Here is a 19331-nt window from a genome sequence, read left to right as displayed (position 1 = left end):
AGGGGGAAAGAACCTTCGGGATGTCCCCCCCAAAGTGTCCCACGGGGACACGGCGGTGGGTGCCCGGGGGGGGGGGGCGGGGGCAGGAGGGGCCGGCAGCGGGCGCCTGCCCGAGCCAAACCCCCACGCACAACGGCCTCACCCACCCTCGGGTAAATGGGGACACGAGGGTGGCAGCCTCAGGATGCCACGGCCCTCAATTTGGGGGTGCTCGGCCCCCCCCCCCCCCCCACACACACACAAAAGCCGCCCGTTTCCATGGAAATCGGCAAGGATGCAGGGCAGGAGGCGGCTTCGATACATTCGGTTTATCGTACAGTAACTGCAACGGCACCGGGAGCGGGGCTGAGCCTCCTGTGGGGTCCCAGCCCCATCCCAACCTCCCCACGGCCCCTCTGCCATGGGCTGGGGCGACACCCCCCCCCCCCAAAAAGAAAAAAAGGGCGGGGGGGCTCCCCCTGCTGCCCCCAAGGAGGGGGGCAGAGCATTAAGGGGGCAAAGGAGGTGGTTTAACACCCATCACCCGGTGTGTGTGTCCCCCCCATCACCGCGGCGTGGCACGGGGACACCGGGGGGGGGGGGGGGTGGTGGGGGGGTGGTGGGGGGAGCTGAATCCAGGCCCCTCTGGTCCCCGCGGGCGTGGGGAGGGGGCTCACGGTGCTGCCGTGCCAAGGGCACGTCCAGTGCTTCACTAAGGGGGCTCGCGGGGAGCGTTGTAGCACCACGGGGAGGGGGCTGGCTTGAAGCCCCCCTCCCTAAAATCTGGGGCGCCCTGCCCCAGCTTTCCCCCCCCCCCCCCTCCCCACCCCGGGGAGCCGGTTGTATAAATAAGGGGGGTGGGGGGGGTGGGGCTGTATGGGCAGGAGGGGATGGCACCGCGGTGGCTCCGAGTCCTGAGTATGCCCTGGGTCACTGTCCCTGGCGCGGGGGGCGGCGGAGGAAGCAGACACCCCCCCCCCCACCCCCCCCTTAAAAAAAACCTGTCCCCTCAGCCCACAAAGCAGACGGGGCCCAACTCGAAGCCGAATTTTTGGTTGGCGTCTCCGAAGTCGACGACGGCCACGTCTGTCAGGGGCAGGCGCTCGACGCGGGACGAGGTCACCTCCAGCACCGTCCGCTCCTGGCCGTGGCGTGCCTGTGGCAAGGCGGCAAACGTGCCGTAAGGGGGGGGCGGACAGGGGCACGGGGGGACGGGGCTGGGGGGTCCTCGGGGGTTGGGGCCTCACCTGGCAGCCGTCGTGGAGGGCACGGACGGGGGTGGCGGGGTGGTCGTGCCCCAGCTCCTCGTCGTTGGCGCCGCGGAAGCGGAGGGCGCGGGCAAAAGTGCCGGCGCGGGCGTCGTACCAGGCGGCTGCGTGTTGGCAGTTGAGCGTGAAGTTCTGGCGGGCGCTGGCGCTCAGGAGGCGCAGGAAGGTGAGCTGGGGCACGGGCACGGCGTTCCCGTCCGCGTCCACGTAGGAAAACTGGAGGGGGAACACACACACACACACACACACAGAAGAGGGGCTGAGACACAGACACCCCCCCCCCCGAGCCTGCCGAGGGGCTGGGGTTGCCGCCTCGCCCCCCTCCCCAGGCCGCAGCACGAGGAGCTGCCTCGCTCCCACCTTCCTGCCCCTCCTGAAGGTGCTGTACCACGTCCCCGGCTTCTCCCTGTTCCAAGCGGCCAGTCGGACCTGGGGGTGACAGAGACGGTGTCGGGGGGTGACGCTTCTCCAACCCCCCCCGGCCCCGCAGAGCACGGGGAAAAGGGAGCCCCAAACTTCCCCCCCCCCCATCATATCCCCCCCACTGGGGGGGTGGGGGGTGGTGGTTTTAGACACCCCCATCCCCTCCACCCTCGCTCAAACTCACAGCTTCAAACTTCTTCTCGGGGAAAAGACAGGTCTCGCCGCCGGCTGTGAAGTTACAGAAAACGCGGAAGGCGTCTCGGGAGCAGCCCTGGTTGGGATCAATCCAGTACTCACCTGGGCAGGAAGGACAGACAGATGGTCTGGCTCCCTTCTGGCTCTGGTTTTGGTGTCCCCTCTCCCTCAAACTGAGCCCCCCCACCCCCCCCCCCAAAAAAAAAAAAAAACAAAACAAACCCCCTCACCGTCCTGGAGGTGCGGGTGGCAAAGCTGCAGCTCCCTGCAGACGCGCGCGGGGCTCTCGGGGGTGCCCAGTGGCCGTCTCAGCTGCTCCACCTCGGTGCGCAGGGAGCTGAGCGATGCGTACACCTCCTCCAGACCCTCGTAATCCGGGGGGGTCCCCTGCTCCCCCGGGACCCCTTCGGTTGCCCGTCGGTGCCTCCTGCTCCGGCTCAAGGGCAGCGGCTCTGGCAGCTCGGCTGGGCGGCCCTGGGGCAGAGAGGGATGAAGGAGTGAGAGCAGAGGATGGGGGGGGGGGGGTCTGGGGACACCCGAGCCCTCCCAGGAGGGGACAGACGTGAAGCGGTGTCTGTCCAGAGCATCCCTTACTCACCGGTGGTCCCGGGGGGCCGGGGGGGCCCGTGTCACCTCGGGGACCCAGAGCACCCTGCAGAAGAAGAAAATGGCACCGCGGCACTGCGGCTGGGTCTGCGTTGTCCCCTTCGGAGCTGCCGTGTCCCCCACCGTGTCCCCCTCACCCCAGCCCTGTCCCCAGCCCTCCCCAGCACTCACCGGTGAGCCTTTGGAGCCCTTCTGACCCAAGGGTCCCTGTGGGGAAGAGCGGAGAGGGGCACTGGCCGGGCACGCCGTGATCCCATGGCAGCCCCCCCCACCTTGCCCCCTCCCTGGGGCTCAGGCTCCCCCCCTGCCCCTCTCACCCTCCTGGGGGCAAAGCCCCCAGGGGTCTGCAGGGGGAGTTAGGGGCGAGCAGGAGACCCTTGGGGAACCCACCCAACGCAGGTAGGTACTCACCGAGAGCCCGGGGGGGCCGGGGGGCCCAGTGGGGCCAGTGGGTCCAGCCAGACCCTGGGGGTAGAGAGAGCGTCAGCCCCGTGCTCGGGGGGGGCTGCGCCCCACCAGCCCCTGTACCTTGTCTTCACCCAGCCCTGGAGACCCCCCAAATACTCACAGGGTCTCCTTTGGGTCCCGGGGGGCCCTGGATGCCGGGGAGCCCCTGGTCTCCTTTCTCCCCCATCTCTCCGGGTGGTCCGATGAGCCCAATGAGCCCAGCGTGGCCCTGGGGGCAAAGGGCAGCATCAGGCAGCCCCCTGCCCATCATCCGGGGTGGGGGGGGGGCTTGGAGACAAGTTTGGGGTGAGGGACCCCAGTTATCACCTCACCTTATCTCCCTTGTGGCCAGGGTCTCCCTTGAGGCCAGGTAAACCCACAGGACCCTGCAAGAGGCCAAGGGGGTGTCACGCACCCCGAAACCATCCCAGCTCAGATCACCCACCCCGGGGGGCTTGCTCCCCCTCTCTTACCAGGGGGCCGGGTGGTCCCGCTTGGCCCGGAGCCCCCAGCAGACCTTGTTCACCCTGGAAGAGACTTGGTGTAGGAAAGGGACCCCAAGCTGAGCCCCTCTCCCCAAAACACCCCTCCAAGCTGCAACCCGAGGGGACGTCCCCCCAGCTGCAGCCGGCCCCAGGGTTTTGGGGACACAGGTGGCCCCGCAACGGCACGGGAAAGTCCCCCCCACAGCTCCGCCCCCCCCCCCAACTCACAGCAGGGCCGGGGATCCCACGTAGCCCTTCCGAGCCCGGCCGGCCTGGCGGCCCCTGTGCCCCCATGGGGCCCATCTTCCCGGGGGGCCCCTCCGTGCCAGGCTGGCCCTGGGGGGGCAGGACAGACAGAGCTGAGGCTGGCACCCCCTCAAGACCCACCTCTCTGGAAGTTTGGGGGGGGGGGGGGGTTGTGGGTGGAGGGGGAATAGGTTTGGGGGGTCCCGGGGGCGTAGCGGCCACCGCTCACCTTGGTACCCTTCTCGCCCTGACGGCCCTCGCGCCCCATCGGTCCCACGGGGCCCTGGACGAGGGGACAAAGGCACCTGGAGCTGGGTGCTGGTTCGGGCCAGCCCCACTCGTGGTCCCACTTCCCCCCCCCCCCCCCCCACCGTGCTGTCCCCCCCGCCTCCTTTCCCATCTCAGCCTCGCTCTTCCCCTACTCACCCTCCGTCCGGGGGGACCCGGGGGTCCCGGCTCCCCTGATGCGCCTGGCGGACCCTGAAACAAACCCAGTGGGAATTTGGGGAGGGAGGGTGTTTGGGGGGGTGGGGGGAGTCCACAGCCGGCAGCGTGGAGGGCGGGGGATGCGTAAGAGCCCTGGGAAACTGGGAATGCGACCCCCCCCCCCGCTCCCTTTTCCAGCTGTGACACCCCCACTCACCGGCAGACCGGGGTCCCCGCTGTCACCTTTCTCTCCAGCAGCTCCATCCAGACCCTGCGACACAGGGGAGGGGTGAGCACTCATCGAGCTGATCCCCCCCCCCCCGCCCAGAACACCAACCAGCACCAGCGAGGCAGAGGTGGGGGGGGGGAGAACCATCATTTCCCTGGCACCTCCCATGGTGACAGCAGTGGGTGACACCGGGGTGCCGTGGGGGACACGGGTGCCAGTTCCAGGCCTGGAACTGGGCTGGGCTTCTGCTCTGCCACCCCTCTAAGTTGGGGGGGGGGGGGGGGGGGAGCAGGGGCTACTCACCGGCACGCCGGGGTCTCCGGGGGGGCCGGGGTCACCGGGGAAGCCGATGGGACCCTGCAGAGAGAAGGGGACACCAGTGTGGGACTGGGAGGGAGCCCCAGATCTTCTGCGTGCTGGGAAAGCAGAGGCAGGGACAGGGATTAGGGCCGGTGGGGCTACTGGGGGGGAAGTGGGGGCACCCGCTGCCTCTCTGGGCTCGCTCCTCCTCTCACCAGGTTGCCTTTGGCTCCATCCTCTCCGGGGGGGCCCTTCTTGCCGGGGGGTCCGGCTGCTCCCGACTGCCCCGCGTCTCCCTTCTCCCCGACATCTCCCTTCACGCCCTGCGGAGGGACGGGGTGGGGCGGGGGGGTCACGTTGGAGCAGGGAAGGGGCAGTTGAGAGCAGGATCTGGCCACCACTCTCCTTGTCTTGCCTCTGAAAGACCCCCCCGCCGTTGCCCTCTGCGATACTCACGGGGGGTCCGGGCTCCCCCGGGGCTCCGGGATCTCCCGCTTCACCCGGCTCACCCTGGGCGAGAGGAAAACAGACGGGGCAGATGCTGTTGGGTGCTGGGTGGTGCTGGTAGCTCTGCCCAGCCCCAGCACCCAGCCCGACCCCCCCACGCCACCCTCCCAACCGTGGGCTTACCTTTTCTCCCACGGCACCCGGCTGCCCCACGCCGCCTGGCATTCCCTGGGGACCCTAAAGGCAAGAGGATGGGGGGTACCCCACATTGAGGGGCAGCTCCCCCCCCTCTTCCAGCAGCTCCCCCCCCCCCACTTAGGGCTGGACTCACCTCGGCACCGCTGGGTCCCTGCGGCCCACGGGGTCCTGGCGCGCCGGGGGGGCCCTGTGGGGAGCACAGAGAGGGGGGGTCAGACTGCGAAGGGCGGCTGAGCTGGGGGGGCTCCCCGGGGGAGCTCCAAAAGGGACGGCCCCGGGGTTTCCTCACCATGGGGCCGACGTCTCCGTTCTCACCCTTCTCGCCCGGCGGGCCCGGCATGCCCTGTGGGAATCACGGATTAGCCCCGGGGAGGGGGGTCTGGAAGCCCCTCGGGTAAGGTAGAAGGCAGAGCCCGGAGCCACGTGTCCCCTCCAGCCCCAATCCCACCCCCTCCCCGCTCCTCACCTGCAGGCCAGGGGGGCCGCTTAGGCCGAGGTGACCCCGCGAGCCCTCGTCTCCTTTCTGCCCAAACAGCCCCTGCTGCCCGCGGCGCCCCGGCTCCCCGTCCGCTCCCTGCAAAGGGCGAGGCTGGGCTCAGCGCCGCCCGCCCCATAAAAACCCCGACGTGTGGGGCGGGAGGGCAGGGAAAGGAACCAAGGGGGAAAGGTGGAGTGCACCCGAGGGAATAAACGGGGTGAGAAGGGTGCTCAGCACCTACTCACCGCAGGGCCGGGGTGCCCGATGGGTCCCTGGATTCCTGTCGGTCCTGGGGGGCCCTGTGAGGACAGGAGCACCCGTGGAATGTTAGGGCAGCCCCCCAAACATCTCCCACCTCCCCCCGCTCCCGGAGCCTCTCTGCCCCATGGAGAATCCCCCCACACACACACCCCCCCAAAAACAGAGCAGCCCCTCGGCACTCACCGCCTCGCCCTTGTCGCCTTTGCTGCCCTTCTGTCCGGGAAGCCCCATCTCACCCTGTTGGAAAGGGAAGATGGTGAGAGGGGGTGAGGAGGGAATGCTGGTGGCCAGGAGGGAATGCCAGTGGCCAGGAGGGAATGCCGGTGGCCAGGAGGGAATGCCGGCGAGGAGGGAATGCCGGTGGCCAGGAGGGAATGCTGGCGAGGAGGGAAAGCTGCCATGGCTGGGGAGCCACGGCCAAGGAAATCCCGGCACCGGGGAAACCTGCCACCACCTGGGAAGCAATACCAAGGCAGGCTGCCAGGACCAGCAGCCCGCTGCCGCCCGGGAATCCCCGCTCCCGGGAAGCTGTAGGGAAAATCTGCCCCATCCCGGAGGGCCCCGAGCCCTGGGATGTGTCGTCTGCGAGGGGACTTGTCCCCAGCACCCAGCCCGGGGCACGTTCCCTGTGCTTTCGGCAGGACAAGGAGCTGTTGCTGGAGGTGTTGACTTGTGTACCCCCCCTGATTTACCTTGTCCCCATCTTCCCCGGCAGGGCCGGGGGGGCCGCCTGGACCTGGCAGCCCCACGGGACCCGGGATTCCATCATGCCCGGCCGGACCCACGGGACCTCGGTCACCCTGCGGGCAGGAAAGGGAAGGGCTGAGAGCAGGGCTGGCCGGGACCCACGGGAGACACAGCCTGTCCCAGTGTCCCCCCACACCGCCCGCCTCACCCCACACACCCTCTCGCACCTACCGGGGAGCCCTTCTCGCCAACGGGGCCGGGGGGACCCTGTGCACCCCCCCGGCCCGGCAGTCCAATGCCTCCAGCAGCCCCCGTGGGGCCTCGCTCGCCGGGGGAACCCTGGGGAGAAGACAGAGGTGGGGTGGAAGGAGGAAGGCCCCCGCAGTCTTCCTCCTCTCCAAAGAAACCTTCCTCTTCATCAACTAGGGTTGTAGGCAGGGTGGCAAAATTGCTCCCCAAAGAGTGCATATATTTCAAGGGAAACCCCAAAACTCCAGATAACCCCTCAAATGTCACGATGCTTTGTACTCACCGTGGGCCCGGGGGGCCCAGGGGGCCCTTCCCCACCCTTCAAGCCAGGTGGACCCTGTAGGAAGGCAGGGAAATGGTGAGGGAGGACCCTCCTCCCCTTTCCCCAGGACCGTAACAGGACGTGCCCAAGCACTGACCGTCTCGCCGGGTGCCCCCCGTGTGCCGGGAAAGCCGGGGATGCCCGGGGGGCCGCTCTTCCCGGGGATGCCAGCGGGGCCGGGGTCACCCTGCAAGGTGGAGAGGAGCAGCAGAGACTTTCGCGCCGTCCCCACCGAGCCGGGGAGAGCCCCCGAGCTCAGAGGGGCCCCAGCCCCACTTGGCTCAGGCTTGCGGTGGTCCGGGCGAGCGGTCGGACCCCCCCCCCTCCCCGGGCGGCTCCTACCTTGGCTCCTTCTCGACCAGCAGCTCCAGGCAGGCCCTGCTCCCCAGGGGGGCCGGGGGGCCTGGGTGCCCCCTCTCTCCCACGGGCCCCGTTTCGCCTAATTTACCCTGCAGGGAGAGAGCAGGGTGAGCTTCTGGGGGTCCCACCGGGCAGGTTTGAACACAAGCCCCTTCTGGCTCCATCCCCAGTGCTCACCTGGGGTCCCACCACCCCTGTGGGGCCGGGGGGGCCGGTTTTGCCATGAAACCCCTGTGGAAGAAAAGAGAGAGAGGGGTTAATGTTGGGTATGGTCAGGCATCCCCCCCAAGCTCCAAGCAAAGGAGGCAGGGGACCCACCGGCTCGCCACGCTGTCCCGGGTGTCCTGGCAAGCCGTCCTTCCCGGGGGGACCCTGGGCAGGAGCAGAGGTAACGGGGTGGGGGACAGGGGCTGCGTAGCTGGGCTCCCCCCTCCTCGGTCTGCACCCCCCCAGGGCGCAGTGGGAGGAGGAGGAAGAGGAAGAGGAGGAGGAGATGCCAGCCCGACGCTGTCCCCCACATCACCCCAAGCACAGGCAGGACCTTGCGCAGACATCACCACTTACGGGGGGACCTTTCGTGCCCGGGAAGCCGTTGGGTCCCTGTGGACCTTGGGGACCCTGTGGGAGGGAGAGAAAACCCACGGTGAGCAGCAGAGGGGCTTCCCCCCCACGGCCCCACAGCGCCCAGACCCTCTCCCCACGCCCGGCCTCTCATTTTCCCCAGGCTTGGTCCCTTCCCGGGGTGCTTTTGCAGGACACCCCTCCGCTGTGCATCGACCACCCCCCCATTTACCTTCTCTCCCACCGCGCCGGGGGCTCCGTCATGGCCAGGATCTCCCTGGGGAGACAGAAACAGGCTGAGGGCAGCAGCGGAGACCCCCACCCACCCACGTCAGACCCGCTGCCAGCACCCACGGCCAAGGAGACCTGAGGAGAGCGAGGAGACGGGGACGTGGGGGACAGTGGGGACCCCGTGGCCAGGTTCCCACCTACCTTGGGGCCGGGTTTCCCCGTGGGACCGGGCAGACCTCGCTCCCCTGGGAGGCCCTGCGCAGGCAGGAGGCAAAAAGTGGGGTGAGAAGGTGTGGGGCAGGGAGTGAGGGGTGAGGAGAGAGGAGGTAGGCGTGGAATTGGGGGGTGCAGGGCAGAGAACGGGGCTGGGAGTGGGGTGAGGAGCTGGGGGACCGGGATGGGAGTGGGGCAGGGAGCCAGGAGGGACACGGGTGGCCCCAGGGTGGGTCCCATGGGATACAGGCAGAAGTTTGGGAACTGGCCGCCCCGGGGTTACGGTGGTCCCCAGGGTCTGGTTGCCGTGGGAAACGACTGGTTCCAGCCTAATTTGGGGGCTGCGTGTTGCCATGGGATACAGCAGCCCCCAAGCTCTGTTGCCACGGGTTACAGCCAGCCCTAGGACAGTTGCCGTGGGCTACAATCCACCCGGGAACAGTCATGGTGGGATGGCCACGGTGGGATACAGCCGGCCCTGCGGTAGCCACCGGCCACAGCACACGGGGTGATTCCTGTCACCCCCAGATCGGGGCTGTGGCTACTCACCGGGGGCCCTCGCTGGCCCGTCTGCCCAGCCTGGCCGGCCTTGCCCTGCGGGGAAAGAGGAGGTGGTGGGGAGAGCAGTGCAGGGGGAAGCCCCCCCACTCGCCCACGCTCCCCCCGCCACGTGCCCCCAGAGTGGGAACCGTGGCACTGGGTCCCTTCCCTGGCTTTGAGCTCAGCCCTGGGTGGGGGGCAGAGCAGGATGTGGGGGGCAGGGAACGACCCGGAGGGGTGGGACAGGGTGACACAGTGGGCCGGGACTGACTCACCCTCTTGCCTTTCTCTCCTGCCAACCCCATGGGACCCTGGAAGCCACTGGAGCCCTAAGGAGAAGAAAGAGGACAAGTGACAACCCAGGGCTGATGAGGCACTTGGGGTCCTGGGGACACCCCAAAGGCCCCCCCTCCACGCTCACCTTGGGGCCCTGGCGCCCCGGATAGCCCGGGAGACCCGGTACTCCCAGCTTGCCCTGCAAGGGAAAGAGCAGAGCTGAGGCGGGAGGGACGCGGGGACGTGGGGACGCGGGGACGCACGGCCCCTCACCTTCTCGCCTGCGGGGCCAGCAGCACCCGGTTCTCCCACGGGACCCGTCTGCCCCTTCAGCCCCTCGGGGCCGTCCTCACCGCGGGGGCCCAGCAAGCCCTGGTCACCCTGGAATGGTAAGGCAGAGGTGCGGGGAGCAGGCTGCCAGGGGGGGCCGGGGCTGCTCCCCCGGGTCCCCACAGACAGAGCTGTGTCCCCCCACCCCAATCCTGGTTCCATCCCCTCCAAATCCTGCAGCCAGCCAGCAAACCCGCCCCCCCCAGAGCCCTGACAAAGAGACCCCACTTACCCTGTCACCCTTGGGGCCCATGTCCCCCTTAAAGCCGGGGAATCCATCTTCTCCCTGAACAACAGGCACATTTTTGGGGGGGGGGGAGGGGGCTGAGGCTGCATTCGTTGTGGTGCAAATCCCACACGGGGACACAGTGCGGGGCTGTGCCCCAAATCCCAACGCAGAGGAGCTGAGCCCAGGTGTCCCCCCACCCACGGCCATCTGAGGGCAAGGATGAGTGCCCCCCCACACCAGGGAGCCACAGATGTCACCGAACGGGGACCCCCATCCCCTGCTGTCCCCGCTCCCCGACCCCTCTTACCTTCTCCCCTTTGCTGCCCTTCAGGCCCCGCACGCCAAAAGCTCCCTGCAGAGACACCGAAGGGTTGGAGGGGAGACCCCAGCCCCGGGGAGGGGGGGGGTGTCACGGCCTGACCCCCCCACCTCGTGCCTCGGCAGAGCCTGGTGGAGTGGGAGGCTGTGCTTACCTTCACCCCACGGGGTCCTGGATAACCGACGGGACCAGGGGCACCCACGGGGCCCTGGGGACAGAGAGTCAACCAAAACGGGGACCCTCCCCTTGGAAAGAAGACCCTACCCTCCTCCCCCCGGGGGGGGTCAGCCCCTTTACCTGGAGGCCCTTCTCTCCAGCTGGCCCTTCTCGGCCGGGGTGACCCTGCAGGGACGCACCAGACGTGAGCCCCGAGCTGGGAGGGTGACCCCACCCCGTGGTCCCCGCTGCTGGGGACCGGAGTGACCCCACAGCCCCTCGCCGGTACTCACCGGGGGCCCGTCGGCCCCAGCCACACCCTGTATTCCCGGCTTCCCTGGCAGGCCCTGGGCGAGAGGAGGATGTTTTGGGGGGTGCAGAGGGACTGGGGTCACCCCCTGAGGCTCCCCACTACCTGCTCAGAGCTGGGACAGCCCTGGACCCGTCCCCCCAAATCCATGCTGGGGCCGGACTCACCTTCTCTCCCGGCAGCCCGACGGGGCCCTGGGGGCCGGGCAGACCCTGCGAGAGAACAGATTGGGGTGCTGGGAAGGGACTGAGGGAGCACCCGAGCTCCCCCCCGCCTCCCCCCCAGCCCCGTGGGGACACCCCCCGTCACCTCCACGTACCTGCGGCCCGGGGTTCCCTTGCTGTCCCGGGGGTCCTGGCTCCCCATGGATTCCCTGGAGGGGGGCAGAGAAAGTCCGTTAAGTGCAGCAAAAAAAAACCTCCTCAGAGCCCAGGATGTGTCACTCTGACCCTCACTGCCCCCCCCCCCAGCCCCCCCGGGGCACCCTCCCAGCCCACACACCCCACGAGGGCACGTGGCAGCTCTCACCCCAGCCCTGCTTCCCCCTCCCCAGAGCATCCCCGTCTCTCGGTGGGTAATTCGGGCTGGGGGCTCCTGGGGAGGGGGGGGGGGGGCCACTGACACCCACCACGTTGCCTTTGGGCCCCGGCGCTCCGTCGATGCCGCTGGCACCCTGCGGAGGAAGGAGGGAGGGTCAGGGCGATGCTGCACCCCAAGGTGACGCCGTGCCCAGGCTGATGGGTGACAGAGAAAAAAAAATCCCCTCGGCCCGGGGTGGGGACAGACGGAGGGACAGACAGACAGGCAGGAGCGGTGTCTCATACCGGTGGTCCGGGGGGTCCGGGGGGGCCACGTGAGCCCATCAGGCCTCGCATACCCTAAGGCCAAGCACAGAGGGGTCAGTGGGGGGCTCAGACGGCAGCACTGACCCCAGCACCCCGTATTCCCCGGGGGTGGGGGAGTCCAGTGCCCAAATCTCTCCTCCAAAAAGCCACGGGGAGAAAATCAGGGGCCAAGCTTGCCCCCCCCCGACTCCTGGGGCTGGGGGAGAAGCCAAGCCCAGCTCCCGGTGCTGGCAGCAGGTACTTACGGGTTCCCCGGGCTGTCCCCGCGGCCCCGGGAGGCCGTCGGAGCCCTAGAGAGGACAGAGCGGAGCTGAGCACCACCCCGCCGCCGTCAGCGGGGTCCGATCCTTCCCCATCCCTCCCCACGCTTCTCACCTTGGTGCCTTTCTCCCCGGGGGGCCCCGCTGGTCCTGGCTTCCCCACGTCACCCTGCAGAAGAGAGAGGGTGAAGCGGCGTGGCGAGGGCGGTGGCGGGAGGGGCCGCGGCGCGGTCCCACTTACCCTGTGGCCCTTCTCGCCCGGCAGCCCCGGCAGCCCGTCGAAGCCCCTGTCACCCTGCGGGGTGGGACAGGGGTGAGGCTGAGCTCACGTCACCCCCTGCCACGCCAGGAGTGGGGTGGCCTGGCCCCCCCACCGTGCTGCCAGCACCAATACCACCCCACGCACGAGACCTTGGGTCCGGTTTCCCCCGGGAGACCCCTGGCACCGTCCGCTCCGGCACGACCCTGCAAAATGAGGGAGTGGGGGAAGGGGCCCACTCGGGACACGGATGGGAAAGGGGCACCCATGGCGGGGGGGGGAGGCAAAACCCGAACTCCCAGTGCTCACCCGTCTGCCCAGTTTCCCCGGTGGCCCCGGTGGTCCCTGCATTCCCCGGGGACCCTGATGGAGAAGAAGGGAAGGCGTCAGGGCTGCCAGAGGCATAACCCCGCACGCCCTCCCCTCACCCAGCCCAGCCGACCGAGGCTCACCCGTGGCCCCATGTCCCCCGCGTCCCCTTTCAGGCCCGGGTGTCCAGGTAGACCCTACAAAAACAGAAGAGCATGGCGACCCCACCGCCACGAGGGTTTCTTCGATGCCGAGATGCCCCCGGTAAGGTGCATCTTAGTGGGGTGGGCACCCCACAGCGTACTCACCAGCGGCCCCGGGCGACCGGTCAGCCCCATGGGACCTGGGGGACCCTTCATGGCAAGCTGGGGGGAGAAGGGAGGCGAGGGGTGAGGGGGAGCAGGGTGGCTGGGCAGGGGGGCCGGTCCTGGGGGGGGTCCTTACCTTCGCCTGCTGCAGGATGGCTTGGGCTTGGGCTTCTTGGAAAGAGACGGTGGGACCTTTGAGGGAATCTCCGCCAAACTGGAACTGGGGGGAAGGAGCAGGGTGAGGGACGAGGGGAGCCACCGGACCCCAGCCCTGGGGGCAGCTGGCTCTGCGTCACCTAAAGAGCCTTCCCCCACGGGGAGCAGGCAGGAGGGTCCCGTCCTGTCCCAGCACTTTACCGGCAACATGATCATGGTCCCCGCCGGGCCGCGGATCCCGTCAGCTCCTGGCAGCCCCGGCCGTCCCGCGGGACCCTAGCAGAGGGGAAGGGGTGAGGGGGGGGCCGGGATAAGCCGTCACCGAGCCGGCAGAAGCCAGGCTGTCAGGTCAGGGCTTGCAGCTCCATCGCCCCGCGCGCACGCCGGCATGCACCGGCAGGATCGCCGGGACGCCTGCGGCCCCAGCCGTGCCGCGGGGCAGCTCTGGCCCCATCCCAGCCCCTCCCCGGCTGCTCTCCATACCTGATCTCCGGGGTCCCCGGGCAGCCCTGGGAGCCCCGGTGGTCCCAGGGGACCCGTTTCCCCCTGTGGAAAACACAGAAGCGCGTTAACGCTTTGGCAGCTCCGCTCCCTCCCCACAGCAGCCCCTCGCTCCTCACCGCAGGGCCTGGGGGTCCTGGCGGCCCCTCGAATCGCCAACCCTAAAGGAGAAGAGAGGGAGCCCCGTCCTGCAAACCGTCTCAGATGGGTGGCCCCGGGGTGCCGCAGAGGGCTGGGGGGGCCCACATGTCCCCAGGGCGGGGCTGAACCCCCCCCACTCACCGGTTCCACGATGGCTGGCTCGCCCTTCTCCCCCTTCAAGCTGGGCTCCTGCAAAACGCCAGGGCGTGGAGAAACGGCCAAGAGCTGGGCTGGGGTGAAGGACCCCGAACCGCCTGCGTGGCCCCCGGACCCCCTGCCGCAGCCCCAGAGAGGCCGGTCTGGTCCCAGTCCCCATCCCCAGCTCCTGGTGCCCTCGGGGTGGGGGGTCCCAGTCCCCATCCCCAGCGTTACCTGGCGAGCCTGGATCACCCTCTCCTCCCGCTCAGCAGGGCCGAACCGCTCCTGGCTCGCAGGGTCCCTGTCGTAGTAGTCCTCGTAGCCCAGCAGCTCCGTGCTGCCAGCCCCAGCGACTCCATCCTCCTCAAGTTCCAGCGCAAGCTCCTCACCGGCGTCCTGAGGAATGGGGAGATGCTGGGGGGGGGGCGGGGGTGAAGGAGGGGACACACACCCCCCCCCCAACCCCCTGCTAGCCCCCCAGCCCTTGGCGCTACCTCGAAGGGGTCGGTGCCATTCAGGGTGACGCTCACGGTGGTGACAAGGCTGGAGGGGACCGGTGGCAGGGAGCTCTCCTCCGCGGCCGCCGTCGTCGGTGCGGGCACGCTGGCCTTGGGCGATGCGGAAAGGGCGCAGGGTGAGGAAGGGAGCGCTGCGGCAGAGGGAGGTGCTGGCCCATGACCCCTTGTGGATGCCTTGGTTTTTTTGGGGGGGGGGGGGAGCCCCCCCCAGACAGATTTGGGGGGTAGGGGGTGGGAGGGCGGTCCTGGCTTTGGGATACCGGAGCCGTTCCCCTTTTGGGACAAGGCACCGGGCGTCCTGCTCCTTGGGGACAGAGAGAGGAAGGCGAGCCAGGGCTCGGCAGCTGCTGCTCCCAGGCGCGGGGGCGGCCGTTCTTCCCGCACCCCCCCCCAAAAATTCCGGGGCTGCACAGCCCCTGGCTCCAAGCAGCACCTGGAGCACGGCCACCCCTCGCCGGGTCTCTCCGGCCCAGCTCAGCCAAGGTTGACTCATCGGCAGGAGGGGCCACCGTCCCTGGGCCACCCTTGGCCAGCGCCGCCGTCCCCAGCTGCAGCCGTGACCCATTTTCAGAGCCAAAGGGGCCAAAGGCAGAGGCGGGGGGGGGTGAGGAGGGACGGGGGGGGGCGCTGCCTCCTGCCCTGCCCCAGCGTCTCCGCCCAGGGGATCCCCACCAGCTCCCGGGACTCGCTCCGCAAGGCCAGGAGCCGTGGGGATGGCTCAGCCCCGGGTGTCAGCGGGATCGGGATCCTTCAGAGGGATGCGCCAGCTGCTCGGGCACTCCCGAATCTTGAGGAGGAGCCGTTCTAGCCAGAGCCCTGCAGTCACGTCCAACAGACCCAAAGGTCCGGCTCCACGGGGACCAGAGCGGCTGGAACCGGCTTGTGTTGTCCCAAACCGTGTCAAGACAAAGCTGGGAGTCACTTTGGGCGCAAGAGGCTGCGGTGGCACGGCACGAGCTTCGCCCAGCGGCACCGGCAGCTCCCCGGGGTGTACCTGGGTCCACCTCAGGCCAGGCACACCCGGAGCTGCTCTGGGTTTAAGCCAGATTCAGGTCCCGGCTGCCCCGTCTCTGCACGAGGAGCCACGCCGCGGCACGGCGTTGGCCGGCGGGCACAGGCGAGCTGCAGAGCGGGGTTAACCGGGGTGGGTTAACCAGCTGTAGGAGGGGGTTAGTCACACTCTCTACCTGGTTGGCCACGACGGATGGCACGGAGGCCTCGTGCTGCTCCAGCAGCTCCTTGTTCCTCTTTTTCTTGCCCTTGCCCTTGCGCTTGCCTTTCCCCTTGCCCTTCCTGCCCTTCCTACGCGGGGCGGCGGTGGGCTCCGTGTCGCTCTGCAAGGGGCAGCGCAGAGACCGGTGGGGAGAGAAACGTGGGTGTCAGGGCCCCTGGCAGCTCCCCCCGTGGTTAAATCAAGCCTGGCAGCATCCCCGCGGGCTGCCCAGCAGGGTGGGGGGTCCCAAGGGTCCCCCCAGTTCTTCTCCTTCCCAGCTTGGGTGCTTACGTCCTCCGGGAAGGGGGCTAGGAGCGGGTAGAGCAGGGGCTGGTCGCAGTCTGGCATGTAGAGCTGGCAGTAGGAACGGGCGGCCTCGGGGTCGGCCACGATCAGCAGCTGCTGGACGTCACCCTGCAGCAAAGGAGAAGCGGGGAGCCCGGGGGAGTGGGTTTTCTGCCCCCCTATATCCGCATCCCGGGGCCTGTCAGGTGCCCACGCACACCCCGGACACACGTGTAAGAACCAGTGTTCACGGGCAGCCCCGTCCCTGCGGCAGCCGGTTGGTCCGTGGGTGGTTTGGGGCAGCCCAGCGTGGACACCCCCTCGCCCGGGTGGAGGGTGCAGGGGGTGGGGAGCGAACAAAGGGACCTTTGTCTGCCCACTGGGGACAAAATGAGCACGGGGTGGGGGGGGTCCAGCCCCACTCGTCTCGCTGCCTCAATGCCGCCTCTTTGCCCGTGGCCCCTGACATTTGCAGAGGACAGGGATGCAGGGAGGGGCACCAGATCACCCCACAGGGATGGGGACACACTGTGGGGACAGAAAGCAGCCCCCCCCCGATGGCGACTGGGTCCCCCTCTTTTCCCCAGACCCCTCACTACCAGGGCAAGGGTGCTACGGGCCGGCCAGGGGCGCGGGCAGAAGGATTTGGGGAGGGACCCACCTCGAACACCTCCTCATCCAGGAGGCGGGCCCCAAAAATCGTCACCCCCTCGGTGCTAACGAGGGGCTGGGGTCCCCGTTCCAGCGGCAGCGTGGCGAGGAGGTGACAGTCCACCAGCAAGGAGACGTTGGTGCCTTCCACGGCCAACGCCACGCGGTGCCACCTACGGAGACGGGACTCGGTGGCAGCGAGAGGGACCGGAGAGGGACACCCCTCCCCGTTCTCTGTGTCCCCCTCCCCGGCACTCACTTGCCATCGGCCAGGTTGACCCGGCGGAAAACGGGGTACAGCTCGGGGGCCGGCCGCCCCTCTTGGTCCTCGTAGAGAAAAACGGGCGAGAGGCCGATCTCCACGCCCAGCTGCTGCACACCGCGCTCATCGTAGATGGAGAGCAGGAAGGCTTGTCCCCCGCGCCGGGCACGCACCGTGGCCAGGATGGAGAAATCCTCGGGGAAAAAGCCACCTGCAGCAGGGAGGAAGGGGGTGAGCCAGCAGGCTAAGCACCCCCCCACCCCAAAAACATCTCCCCCCCCCCCCCCCCCGAAAGGGGATGCTGGCCCTTGGAAGGGTTCGGTTTGCCGCCCGGCGCCGTACCGGGGAAGAGGTGACGGGTGGGAGCGCTGAGCTGGGTGCTGTTGTCCACGCGGAAAGCGAAATCGGGGGGTTGGGTGCTGGGGCGCTGAGGGCAGATCCCGGCGGTGACGGTGACGCCATCTCGACCATCCTGCATGCCCAGCGTCTGCAGCACGTCCACGGGCACGGCTGGGGGGGGGGGGGGGGGGGGGAGTGGGGGTTTTTCAGGGGGTGGGGACCCACTGGAGACACCTCGGCCGTGTTCAGAGCTTCACAGCCGTATCCCCATCCCCCTGCCTGCCGCCCGCCAAGCCGGGCCGGCCCGGTGCCAGGCAGCTGTGTGGGCCCAAGGTCCGGTCCCGCGGCCGCCAGATTCCTTCACCGCATTCCTCCGCCCCCGGCCCTGCTCTGCACCCCACGGCATGGATGGGTGCACACCCCCCCCACCCCCCCAACCCCCCCGAGGGGCGGGAGGGCTCGCCCCCCGCCACCCCGGCACCCCGAAGCGTTAACCCAGCTGGAGGCGTGGGGAGAGGGTTTGAGGGGTGCTGCCCGCTCCCCGCAGGGAGCTGAACCCCAATTGTCAGCTGCACTCGGGCGCGTGGAGGGTTAATCCAGGTGTGCACGAGGGGGTGCGGGTTGGGGGGCCCCCCCTGCCTGGGGCAGCACCCACCCTCCCTGCCGGAGTGGCTTGTCTGGGCAGGCCAAGGGGATTGGGGGCGAGGGGAGGGGGGGGAGGCAATTCCTCCTGGGGGTCCCCAAGCTGCCCCCAGCCCCACCAGCCTGGCTGGGATACCCCAAGTTTGAGGGGGGGGGGGCACGGCAGGACAGGGCCAGGCTGGGAACAGGCTGACCCCCGCTCCGGCCGAGCCGTCTCTCAGGCCCTCCTGACCCCGGCACATGGGTCCGGCTTCCTGCCGGCGTTCCCGCGGGACACGGCGTGCCGGGGTTGGGGGGACACACACACACAGACAGACACCCCCCACCCCACCCCGCCCCCCCTCTCTTCCCCAAGCTGGGAACCCCCAGTACAAGCCAAGCCCCTCCAGTTGCCAGCCCCCCCCCCCCCAGTGTGTGTGTGTGCGGTATGGGGGGGCTCAGGGAGCTGAGGGGGGGCGGGACACACACGGGGGTGCTGGTGGCTCGGCACCGCTCCCCGTAAAGCCAAGGGGTGGGGTGCAGCAAAGCTGGAGGAATCGGGGTGAGGGGGGCACCCCCACGGCCCCCCCCCCCCCCAGCCCCGGGAGCCCGTGCCAGCGCTTAACCCCATTATTCACGCTTCAGGCGCTCCCCCTAGACACACACACCCCCCCAAGCCAGCGAGAGGACCCCAGGCATTGGGGCTTCCCACCCTGCCTGCTCCCCCACCCCGGGGGCAGCACCCCCCCCAGAGGATCTGGGGGTGCACCCCTGTCCTGGGGGGGAGCACCCCCTCCTCAGAAGGAGCACTCCCACCAAGGGACCCGGGGGGAACACCCCTAGCTGGGGGGGGAGCACCCTTGCCTAGGGGGGGGGGTGCACCCCTATCTGGGGTGGGAGCACCCCAATCCCACGAGGGACACCCCCACCCCAGAGCAGGGGGTCCCTGTCACCGGGGTCCACGAGGGACCCCCCAGAGCCCCGTGCCCGTGGGTCCCCCCCCAGGGGTCCCCCCCCACGCCCCCTCAGGCCCTGTCCGTGGTGCTGAAGGCGGCGGGCCCCCCTCTCCCCCCCCCCCCCCCCACGCGTGACAGCAGCGAAAATCCCGCGGGGACATTCGCGGGTGTGGGCGTGTTTCCCTCCCGATCCCCACCGCCGAGGCCGCGGGGCTCAGCCCGCCGCCGACCCGCCCCCCCGCCAACCTCCCCGCGGAACCGGGAGACGGAGGGGGTGAACGGAGACACGCGTGGGCGTGGGGGCCGTCGTGTCCCCCCCTCTTCTCCCTCCCTCCCCGCCTGCCACCCGGTGCGCGTTACCTGCCCTGGCCGGGGGCAGCCCCTGCAAGACGGCGAGGAGCGCGGCGAGGAGCGCGGCGGGGACCGGGGGACCCTCCATGCCCGGTAGCCGGTAGCCGGTCCCCGGTAGCCGGTGCCCGGTACCCGGTCCCGGAGCTCTTAACCCGCCCTGCCCGCTCCAGGCTCGCCGGGGCTGCGGGGAGGGAAAGGGAGGGGAAAAAGGGGAGGGAGGGGAGGACCGACCCGCCGGGAGCCCCCGCCTCCCGCCCGCCCCGGCCCACGGGCGGGCCCCGGCCCCGACCCCGGGGGGTCCCGGTGCGAGCTCCGGTCACCCGGAACGGGGCCGGGGGCTGACGAGAGGCCCCGGCCCCACACTGAGGTTTAGGGGTGCAGGGGGTGTCCATCCCCGTCCCCGTCCCCGTCCCCCCCCCCCGCACTGCTCCCAGACCCACAGCAAGG

At 69.5% G+C, this 19331-nt stretch overlaps 1 protein-coding gene across 1 annotated transcript; it reads right to left on the bottom strand.

Annotated features, from left to right (window-relative positions):
* Positions 1-293: 293 nt before the first annotated feature.
* On the bottom strand, positions 294-19308 carry COL5A3 (collagen type V alpha 3 chain). Its single transcript, XM_042802800.1, is given in 68 exon segments — positions 294-1135; positions 1227-1463; positions 1608-1676; positions 1855-1967; positions 2096-2339; positions 2464-2517; positions 2643-2678; positions 2883-2936; positions 3040-3147; positions 3251-3304; positions 3392-3445; positions 3632-3739; positions 3879-3932; positions 4076-4129; positions 4293-4346; positions 4608-4661; positions 4820-4927; positions 5061-5114; positions 5235-5288; positions 5383-5436; positions 5539-5592; positions 5716-5823; positions 5973-6026; positions 6172-6225; positions 6681-6788; positions 6907-7014; positions 7208-7261; positions 7344-7433; positions 7589-7650; positions 7653-7695; positions 7784-7837; positions 7925-7978; positions 8171-8224; positions 8400-8444; positions 8600-8653; positions 9161-9205; positions 9427-9480; positions 9573-9626; positions 9701-9808; positions 9990-10043; positions 10294-10338; positions 10460-10513; positions 10603-10647; positions 10755-10808; positions 10939-10983; positions 11091-11144; positions 11400-11444; positions 11596-11649; positions 11862-11906; positions 11992-12045; positions 12118-12171; positions 12288-12341; positions 12445-12498; positions 12588-12641; positions 12753-12809; positions 12889-12972; positions 13110-13184; positions 13392-13454; positions 13529-13570; positions 13692-13739; positions 13923-14084; positions 14183-14296; positions 15394-15540; positions 15711-15833; positions 16366-16528; positions 16615-16828; positions 16960-17127; positions 18894-19308. Coding segments are annotated over 68 exon segments (5325 nt in total). The 5' UTR covers positions 18973-19308; the 3' UTR covers positions 294-988.
* Positions 19309-19331: the final 23 nt, after the last annotated feature.

Source organism: Tyto alba, unplaced genomic scaffold (assembly GCF_018691265.1).
Source record: "Tyto alba isolate M040663 unplaced genomic scaffold, T.alba_DEE_v4.0 Super-Scaffold_4, whole genome shotgun sequence".
Classification (NCBI taxonomy): domain Eukaryota; kingdom Metazoa; phylum Chordata; class Aves; order Strigiformes; family Tytonidae; genus Tyto; species Tyto alba.
Note: the sequence above shows the minus strand (reverse complement) of the source record. Positions and strands in the feature narration are given on the sequence as shown.